This window comes from Aptenodytes forsteri, unplaced genomic scaffold (assembly GCF_000699145.1).
Source record: "Aptenodytes forsteri isolate BGI_AS27 unplaced genomic scaffold, ASM69914v1 Scaffold210, whole genome shotgun sequence".
NCBI lineage: Eukaryota > Metazoa > Chordata > Aves > Sphenisciformes > Spheniscidae > Aptenodytes > Aptenodytes forsteri.
This window is the reverse complement of record NW_008795137.1, coordinates 109,822-120,765: the sequence shown is the minus strand read 5'-3', so window position 1 is coordinate 120,765 and position 10,944 is coordinate 109,822. Positions and strand designations below refer to the sequence as shown.

The 10,944-nt window shown below is 35.3% G+C and overlaps 1 protein-coding gene across 1 annotated transcript in view; it reads right to left on the bottom strand.

Annotated features, from left to right (window-relative positions):
- Positions 1 to 1,836: 1,836 nt before the first annotated feature.
- The window catches only part of QKI (QKI, KH domain containing RNA binding), a 104,678-nt gene continuing 95,570 nt past the window's right edge, over positions 1,837 to 10,944 (bottom strand). The window contains exons 7-8 of the mRNA XM_009278459.1: positions 9,595 to 9,669; positions 1,837 to 4,482 (exon numbers count right to left, since the gene is read on the bottom strand). Coding sequence (XP_009276734.1) covers positions 4,466 to 4,482; positions 9,595 to 9,669 — 92 coding nt within the window. The 3' untranslated portion in view covers positions 1,837 to 4,465. The remainder of the gene's footprint in view (positions 4,483 to 9,594; positions 9,670 to 10,944) is intronic.

The following is a 10,944-nucleotide window of genomic DNA, read 5'->3' as shown; positions in this document are numbered from 1 at the left end:
CGAGGATCTCCCTTGACATTAGCTGTAATTACTGTCCACTTAAGATTACAAATCTAGGAGGACGACCCAGGATATGTAAAGGAGCCTCAGACAGCAGAAGCTTTAAGAAAGAGAAACGTTTCTCTAAAAATATTTGCATAGATGTACATTCAAACCAGCATTTTCACCATTTCAATTCCCTGCATTCATGTTGCTATAGTCATCCACAGGGATAAAGATCACATAAAGGCAGCCCTGGAATTTGACATAGAATCAATCATAGAATCATAGAATCATTGAGGTTGGAAAAGACCTCTAAGATCATCGAGTCCAACCATCAACCCAACACCACCATGCCCACTAAACCATGTCCCTAAGTGCCTCATCTACTCGTCTTTTAAATACCTCCAGGGATGGGGACTCAACCACTTCCCTGGGCAGCCTCTTCCAATGTTTAACCACTCTTTCAGTAAAGAAATTTTTCCTCACATCCAATCTAAACCTCCCCTGGCGCAACTTGAGGCCATTTCCTCTCGTCCTATCGCTTCTTACTTGGGAGAAGACATGGCGGTTGCTTGGTAATTTAGTGAAAGGAGTTATTTTTGTACTTTCTGCAGTCATTAGGAAATGATCCAGTTTGACCTTTGGCTTACAGAAATTGTACTCCCCTGAGCTAGGCAATACTGATAGACTATAGCAGAAGTACAAAAAAAAGGTTACTTAAAAAAAAGCGTGGCATGAAGAAAAGAAGGCACTTTTGGCAAGGAAAACCCCCAGATTTTGTATTTCGAAATACAGTAATTCTATCTAGAAGTATTTTGTGCTTAGAAATGTCACGTGATGCAACAGTGAATCAGGTGCCAAAACCAAGAAATCACAAATTACTATGAGATTAACTGCAACCTCTGAATGGTTCAACAAAGAATCAAACTGGTTTCTGTACACCATCACGGTTTACCAATACACTGGCATCTTTGCTCTTCTGCTGTGAGCCGACAGTAATTATTTCAGAGAAAGAAAAAGAAAGTGTGGAATTAGTAATGCAGATGCTGAAAGGCAAGTGGCAAGACTCTGCAAGAAGAATGCCTCAAAAAAATGCTACTTTGTTCCCATTTCTACTGGCACCTATTCCCCAAGGTAAAAGGCCAGAATGACCAAAGCCAACTTAATAGTAGTGTGCAGAATGTCAGCCGACAAACAACATAAAAACAAGTCACGTTGTGTTATCTGTGGTCACGTTCTTCAGGGTTAGTCCAGTAACTCAAGACTTTACATTCTTCTGTCTTTATTTGTTTATTTTAATTAAACATGTAATGGTTAATAAACAGACATAGTCCAGAGTTAGTAGGTTGGTATTATAACATTTATTAAAATAATGCTATGGGTTAATAGAAACAGCAAAGAACCAAAGAATTAAAATGCAAGCTATGTAAAAACCCAACTAAAACCCAAGTATGTCTAATGTATTCATCCAGTAGCTAACTAAAAGCCCAAGAAAGACAACACTCCCAATATAATAAAGTACTGCAAAACAATTGGCAATTTTTCAGTTATCAAAATCGTGGGTTTTGCATTTTGTATCCTTTTTTCTCAATCAGGAAAAAAATTCTTTTGAATGTTATATAACATACATATAAAACAAGATAGAAAAATACATTATAAACTTGTAACAATGGCTGTAAATACATTATCTTACATGTTTCTCATAGGCAATAGGTTGGTTATGGTACATACATAGCATGAAACTACTAAGATAATAAAGAATAGACAAATACATGTCATCTGTACGGTTACATACAAGCGACACTCCCATCTACCCACTCTAAAAAAATTACATAATACTGTCAGAAAGAAGTCTTAAAACTACTTATTTTAATAAAGAAAAAGTCATTAAAGAATGATAATACTGAGAACCAAGGCATTCAGAGATTTCAAAAGTCATGCTTTTTTTTTTAAGTTGATCCAAAATTTTGTCAACTAAATTTTCAGAAGTTTGTTCAGAGCAAACATTACTTTCACATGTCACACATCTATTTCATACACTTCCCCTCCCCCCCCCAGTAAAAGACCTTTGATAAACATCTAAAATGTCCAGGTTTTATCATAGTTGAGATGAAACTGGATCAAATACTGGTATTGTTTTAGCAAATCTCTCTTCAAATGTTCGAGTGTCGCAAGTTTATTCAACCAACCAACCAAAATAAAATCAAAATGGCACAGCATATACTGTAAGTAAAATCAACACAACTGTATGTGTAACAGGAAGACAAAGCCGGTGGCACAATAAACAAAAAGCTAGCTGAATACAAAAGGATGAATGTCTATTGCATAGTAAATAAACTGATAATTATTTCCAGGTGAGACAAGATGTTAGACGAGGTCACCATGCAGGTGCTTAAAAATGTAAGCCCTCTTAGCTTACTATTGACCTTTCATTTGGAAGCTGTGAAGATTTGCAGGAGGAGAATAAGTTGACAAGAGGGGAATAAAGTTATCACCTGATATTTGCCAAGTTTAGTAGAGCCCCACGCGAAGTAATACTGAACGTTTTCAGAATTAAATACTGTGCGTTCAACAGCTTCAGCTCTTGCAATTGCCCAGCGATACGAATCTCATGTGGAAATAAAGGTTAAAAATAAAGTATAGCTGGACTTCAAACAACTAGCTGATGTCCCTCTCCTACTTATGAAGAAAAGCCAGCTGGCAGATCTAACAATAGTCAAAGAAGAGCTGAAAAATAAATAACTTGCATGCTGTTTGCCACTGCAGGAGCTGCTTGTGAAAACCAGGGACACGCTCAGACTATAACTGAAAACTACCTAAGCACTTTCAATTTCATTATCCACAGAACATCAGTTTTCTGGGCGACGCCAAAGCCTACTATATCTGATATATATTTATTCCAATCAAAAGCAAGAAACCTCCTCTCCATCCCTGAACAAAAATGACATACTTCCAGCTCTACAAACATTTGTCAGCTAATAGTGTCATTTAGCATAAGACAGTTTGTATCGCAGAACCCTTTGGTTTACATTGCACAAGTACGGCATTTGCTATGATTTAAAAAGTAGAGTGGTTGAAATAACAATGGGCTGGTTTGACAAAAACTTAGCAAATATTTTATGTAATGAGATTTTGGCAAAGTCACATAACACCAGTATGGCAAAAATCAGGTAATTAATATGGTCAACTCATCATTTGTCTTTCCTCACAGCTTCTTTCACATACTGGGCGACTGAGTGGCATGCAGTAACTTGTCTGAGGGAGAAGCTGATTATACAAGACATTTGACTAAATGACCATGAAGAAAATAAGGCACTTCCTTTTCTTTAGACTTATTCCAATACTTAAAAAATAAAAAAGAAAGACTAAAAGGCTCTTTTGGTCTTTTGTTTCTTGACAACCACCAGAAAAAATCATTTAATGAAATAAAGGGTTTCTTTGTTCTTTTTTTCTTTTTTTATAACACTTGAAAGTATAAAATGCTACATTTCCAAAAATATATTTTTTTTCTGCACCAGCACCCTTGTATAGTAAAAGTATCTACTTTTTTGTTCATTTTGTTTCAATGCACTACACTTTATCTACAATTTCATTACATGTATACAGCAAATAGGCAAGCATGGCTTTTACATCCTTAATGAAATTTTTTCTATACAGGGAGATTTAAAAAAAATATTTGAACAGTTTGCCCAGTAATGTGACACATAATGCATGTACCTTGTTCTCATGTAATCTTCCGAGGAGATTAAAATATGGTTAAAATAATTTAAACTCAGATTTTGCTTTAATAGTGTTGCTGTTTTGTTCTCTGCATTAACGTAGTTCTGAAAAGTCATCGTAATCTGCATTTCATGGCACACTTTCCTTTAAAACGTCCAATTTGGCAGGCAATAGAAAAAAGGATGCAACGTCTGCCCTTTGAGGGCACCGGTAGTGACTAAACAGCGTATCAAATTTTGAATACTTTTTGGAATCCCTTCCCCAATGACATCCCTGACCAAAGGTTCATGCATGATGCATCATCACACAGTACATTCAGAGAGAGCTTTGACTTCTTTTTTTTTTTTTTTTTTTTTTTTTTGAGAAGAAAAATATTCCTAGAAGTCTCTCACAGTAACTGCCTCTGTCATCGGGTAGTTAAGGGACATCTGTCTCCATCTCGTGCTAGGCCTCCTTACCGTTCGCTTGGGGCGGGACACTAGAGGATGATCAGTGCGGAGGGATGAGTTGGACCTTATTGCTTTACTACTATTCAGTGCAGGTTCTAGAACCACTTTCACCCAAACAGGAGAACAACAAAAAGCGGAGTTGGAGGACAACAATTTCTTTGTCTGTTTTGTTAGATGGTAAGACGAACGGACAAGTGCCCCAGCTCGCTGCACTGAAGACAGGCAAGCAAAGGCGTTTACCAGTTAACTGATCAGCAGGCAGGCATGGTCAGGTCATCATTGGGTGAAGAGTTCAGAGGTCAGAAGGTCATAGGTTAGTTGCCGGTGGCGGCTGGGTGGTTAGAAACAAAAAAAACAAAACAAAAAAAAGAAAGAAAAGATAGAGAAGAGATTAGTTCCAGCTAGTGACGGCTTAATGACAACATGAAAACTAATCACAACTAATAACAAAACCAAGCATGTTTAATTCTGACATACTGATCGACACCATCTACAGAATGCAATAAAATCATGACAGCCCTCCATCATGATTTGGACACGTGAAGGAGAAGCCCGCTCCCACAAAACCGGTTAACAGGAGAAATAGAGATAAAATACGACTAACGACTAATGGTTAGTAGCAGTCGATGAAGGAAATTGGAAAACAAAAACGATGAACAGTTTTGGAACTGGGTAGAAGATTTCTGGAACAGTCAGTGCACAGCATCAGTATCTGACTGCTATTAAGCATTAGTACCTCCCCAGGTGCAAGCATTAAAGCAACTATTAATGATGGATGTGATTATTAATAACTGGTTGTTAAAAGAATGGAGTCATCTAAGGAATTCTGGACTTAGAGAAACAATTTGGTTCAACAAACTATGGGCCAAACAAAGGGTTTTTGTTCAATAAATTTTTTATTGCCTTTCATTTATTCTATTTACAAACAACATGGAATTTCTTGGCCTCATGATACAAAGCAATACTAAACTGTAGTCTAGCAACGTAGGCATCATCGTGGGAACCAGGAAAACGCTCAGCCTGCTACTTTAGCCAGCATTTTCCCGTTCGAAATACTATTTTACACATATAGGACACTTATAAAATGCACTTGCATGTAAACACTGTAAAAGTCCTGCCATTTTAAAGTCTATACTTAAAAAGCTCTAAGTACATCAAAAAATAGAGAAAATATCTAATTGATACTAATAAGGCATTTTAAAACTACAAACAGCTCTCTTTATTCATTTTCAAAGCTAATACTCTGCAAATACAATAAAATCTGACATTTCATATACATTTCTGGTTTATATTTTTATATTTTAAAAGAAGCCACCTGTAAATACTATTTTCTTTTGCAAAAAAAAAAAACAAAAAAACAAACCAAAAAACAAAACAACCATATTGATGCCTGTACATTAATCCTACAAGCATACCTAATGAAATCCATTTCTCCTGAAGCTTGAGTAATATCAGACTGCATGTCTGATTTCTGACAAACTAGATGACAACCATTTTAGTGAACGTTGAGCACAGCACTGGTCATCACACCTGCCTGACTCAAAAGGCTGTCCTTAGGCTGACAGCTATCCTGCAGATTGGCACACAGCAGCCCGAGCCCCTCCTTCCGAAGGATCTTTGGCTTATACTCAGGAGTCACAAAGCAGTTGGACCCAAGCAGTTGGACCCAGTTACAGTTTAGAAGAAACATGAAACCTCCCATCTGCACCCAGCAGTGATCATTCCCAGCCAGCATTCCCATGTACGGTGACCACAAATCTAGCTAAGTCAATATAGAACAAAAAAACAAACCAAAACCAAACCAAAACAAAAAATAAAACCCAAAAACACAAACAAATTACAGTAAAACATAAAAAAGTTCTCAAGTGGAAAGTTATCATTCCCAATGTTCTTGAGCTGTTCCTTCTTTAATCATTCTCTCACATTCTCCTTCACCAAACTTGGTCCACTTAACAGTAGTATGATTTTTTTTTATATATTTTTTTTTAAGACTCATTCAACAGCTTAATTATAGCTAATAAATTCTGAGGTTGATAAAGTTTTTGTACTGTTGCCATTTTGACTAAGGCAGAGGAGATGAAAGTGAGAAAGGTATTCAGTGCAAAGTCAGATTTGTGCCATTACATAAAATGAAGTCCAGTAGGTGTAATATTCACAGATAGCATCGATTTAGCAATCTTTCTTGTGGGCTGATTTACTTTCACATAATGAAAATGGCCTATCATTTAGGATACAGTTCATAACACTACGAAAAATTACTACTGTAACGTAAATGAGACCACATGCTCCCTGAATTCTTTCAGAATCATGCTAAGTGGGATTTGTTTAAATGAAAACGGCTGTTTCAAAAATAAGCAAAAATAAAAATAAATATTTTATGTGGCACAATCTCACCACTTTACAGGTATACTAGAAACACAGACTTAAAGCATTTTGATACTGATTACAATTTTGATTAAATGGTATTAAAATTTATATATAAATTACGTGACAGTTGGGTTTGGATAAAACATTCAAGAAAATTCTCAGCATTAATATTTCTTGTGGAGTTTATAATCAAAGCAAGCTACCTTTTAAAAATACCAGTACACCTGTGATACATCCTCTGCCAAGTCTCTGGCCTTCTACAGTACACACAGGTTTGTCAACTGTGCAACACCATTTACAGTTTATTACAATTAAATCAGTCAGTCTCTCTGTTATATGCATCAAATTCAATTTTGTATTATTTATAAACTGGGGTTTTATTCTGAGTTAAAATGAGCTATATTTTTCAACCCTTCACCAATTCTAAATGCTTAGTTATAAGAGTAAAACATTTACACATTTGGGGATTCTTGCTTTAAATGCAGTGCTTATCCCTAAAAAAAAAAACCTATGCAAAGAATAAAAACCTACTTAAAAAGTGAATGCAGTAGTACTACAAAGTCATCTGAAAGTCGATTTAGAATTTTAAAAAAACTTTAGACCCAATGCAATGAATGCAGATATAGATTTATTTACATTTAACTATATAAAAAAAAGTTTCCGCATTGAAAAAAAGTATTTCGGTTTGCTGACATTGTTTTTCATGGCTATAGCTATAGAAATATATTGGTCACAGAACAACCAAATAGGTGAATATGGTAATTACTGATAGTATTTTAATTCTACAACATAATTTCAACACATTAAAAGAAACTGTTTTATTGCTGAACAAAGGTCTGTTCAAAACCTTTTGTGAAACTGTTAAATCTGTGCAGTGATAATCTAGGATTTCAAATTCAAAACACAATAAAGTACAGTTGTAAGATTAACGTTGTGTAAGTTTCTTAATACACACTGGGATTATTTAAATACGACTTTAAAATAATGTTCTCCTGAAATATCAGCATGGTTTTCATGCTAAAAGAGAGAGGTATGCATGACTTATTCCACAGGATATAAGCTATGTGTATTTATTTATTTATTTACTTGAGACAGTGGCCTTCCAATATGGCTAGATATGAACACTGAATTTTCAGAAAATGGCTGTATTTTAAAATAAGGTGAAATTATACCAATTATTAATTTCAATTACTCATAAGCGACCCAGATGAAACATCTAGGCCCTTCCAAAACATTAAAAAAATCTACGTTGAGTAAACACTACAACAATGAACTTAAACTACAAATTGGTATTCCCGCCACCCCCCACCCCCCCGTGCTTTATCAGTATGTTTACTAGTTGTCTCAGGCAAATACCTAATTAAACAAAAAGGTAGTCTCACCTGACACCTGAAACTACCACTGCAGATCATGAAAGACCATTAGCAAAAACTGATTTTTGCAACATCAGGTCAAACTTCCAAAGATAACCAAATCCTTACCGCTCATTACTCTTGACAGAGATAGGTTTTAATCTTTTTTCTATTTCCTTTTTTTCTTTTTTCCCCTCTTTCTTTTTTTTTGGTAAATACGGGCTATGACCTTATTCTGATTATTCCCTGTTGCCCATTGAAGAATTCTCAAGAAATGAGAACAAGCCAATGGCCTGTAAATAGTGTGCGGTGACATAAAAGAAGAAGCAATCTTCTAGAAAACTTAAGTAGTGTCTTGTTATCAGCTTTACACTTCCTGTAAAGCATAAGATCCTTACATATGAAAGATAAAAGTGTTACATAAATATAGCAAACATACAGGAGGGCCCTTTTTACTGTATTGACTAAAATCTGTATTGTTTCTTGTAGTTAATTTATGGCAGGTTGTGAGAAGTGAAGTGCAGTCAATGTTGGGAGATGTCAGATCTGTCACCTGAATTTGACTTTTGAATATTACAATATCATGGAAGCCTGCAGAACACTGATTTTGATGAGAGCAGAATAATAATACTTGGCACATAACGCTTTGCATCCTCAAAGCCCTGTACAAAACAAGAACCCCCACAACACCCCTGTGAGGTAGGGAAGTATTATTATCCTTATTTTACAGATGGGAAAACATACACAGAGAGATTAAATGACTTGCCGAAACCCACAGTGAGTCAGCAGCAGGAATGGGATAAGAATTCAGCCCACACACTGCTTCCTAGCCAATGTCAATAAACCGAAAATATCACTTTTCTCAATAAGCTTAAATACTTCATTCAGGGGTCCAAAGGCATCACACTTGAGGAACAGGAGAAAAATGAAGATTTACTTTCCATTCAAGGGTTAAAGAGAGATGCCCAAATATTGGATGTCATCTCACCAACAGGACTTCAAAAGTTGCTTGTCCTTCAGGTTACACATTTTAGCAGCAAAAGGCAAATACCAAGAAACAGATTTTGGCAAAAAACCAAAACACCCTCCTTTCCCCTACCCTTAGTAATTCAAACTCAAACAACTTTTGAAGTATTATCTTCACAGCCCTTACCTTTCTGAATTCAGTCAGGTATCTGAGAACATGCATCCTCCTCATAATATACAGTACAGTGGCTCAAAAGTTTATTGGAAAAAAAGGAATCTAAATCTTCAGATTTCTCCCGACACAGACAGGAGGCATTTATTCCTTTACTTCTTTCTCATTAAGCAACCATCCATTCATTTTATTTTGCAACACCAATCTGATATTTCCAGACCAATTAAAAGAACAAATTGGGGGGAGAAGGGGGGAAACATGACCAAATTGGTTATTGCAGCACTGAATTCATAGTGTTTCATGATGCAGATGGAGCTTTAAATAGTTTTTAAAAGGGAATCAGTCATAGCTTTTATATTAAATAGATCACAAAGTTTTATATTTAATTGAGCTGGGAAAGCCAAGTTTACAAAATGTTTTTAAAACTGCAAGCATTCCCAAAGCTCTAAAATATTAACCATTCAGATTTTTGAGAAAAATAATGAATGGGTCAAAATATGGTATTTGGTTAACCAGCTGTGGTGTTGCAAATCTCATGTACACCCAAAGCACTTCTTACAAACAAGAACTGCAGAACTAAACTAACCTCGGTCTGCGGTCACAATCCTTTGGTAAGGATGGACACGCATATCGTGCCTTCGAACTTTAGTAGCCACCGCACCTAGTTAAATTGCAATTACCAAGACAAAGTTAGAAAACATTCAAAGAAAACATTAACAGCAGGTTTATCAAAATGGATTTAAATGATCATTAACTACAAAAGTTCATTTTAAGAAAAGCAACAAGTTAAGGCACAGTAGTTTCAAATCTTAATCTTAAAAAGAAGTTTAACTGTGCAGATTAATATTGCATTTATTTTAAACATCCTGGCCTTAACCTGTTTAATCCATTCATTTACAATCCCAAAATTACAGTATTTCATGAAATCTATTAGACCCAAGCACATTTAAGCTTTACTAGTCACATATTCACTGAAGTGCCTTTCTTGCAGCAGGACTATTTTAAATAATGCCATCTTTTAATACTGACAATTATTTGCTAACCTTAAGATCACTTCCAGTTCTACCACAAAAAAAAGTTTTAAAGCAATTCTTCAAGCCTACAGATTGTGATTTTAATTTTTAAGTCAATAAGTATGAACTGCAATGAATTAGGTGATTAGTAAAGCAAACACTATATAGAACACTTAGCAGTCAGTATACTACTATACACTCATAAATTACAGCTACTCTGTAATAATAGGAGCTAATCCAAATTAATAGCACTATTTTATTTTAAATCTATGTGCAAAAAAGTGCAAGTAAGTCACTGACTGCTAGGCCAAGCTTTTTTCAAGGCTGCTGAAACTAAGCATTTGTTAAAATTCAGATCTGATGAAGGATCAGTTAAGACCGTTCTTGAATTCTTAGCCTTTCGTTGGGAAAGCCATACCTGAAGATAAAAGGAAGGGAATTAAAAGTTAGTCACCAACTAAAATTTGATCCCAGCACCAATATTCCCAAGAATACTAACAGGGATGCATTTCTCTGCCATTTTTAACAGAATTGTTTTAAGACATCTTAAAGGTCCACCACAAAAATGGACAAAATACAGCATACTATTAATGAGAATGAGTGTATTACGAAATAAAACTCAACAAAAACCTAATTTAATTCAATTAACTCTATAGAATTGCTCAGATAATAGAGCAGATGTATTAAGAGAATACTAACAGGGATGCATTTCTCTGCCATTTTTAACAGAATTGTTTTAAGACATCTTAAAGGTCCACCACAAAAATGGACAAAATACAGCATACTATTAATGAGAATGAGTGTATTACGAAATAAAACTCAACAAAAACCTAATTTAATTCAATTAACTCTATAGAATTGCTCAGATAATAGAGCAGATGTATTAAGAGATTTATATTTTATGCTACCTCAGTGGGGGTGTC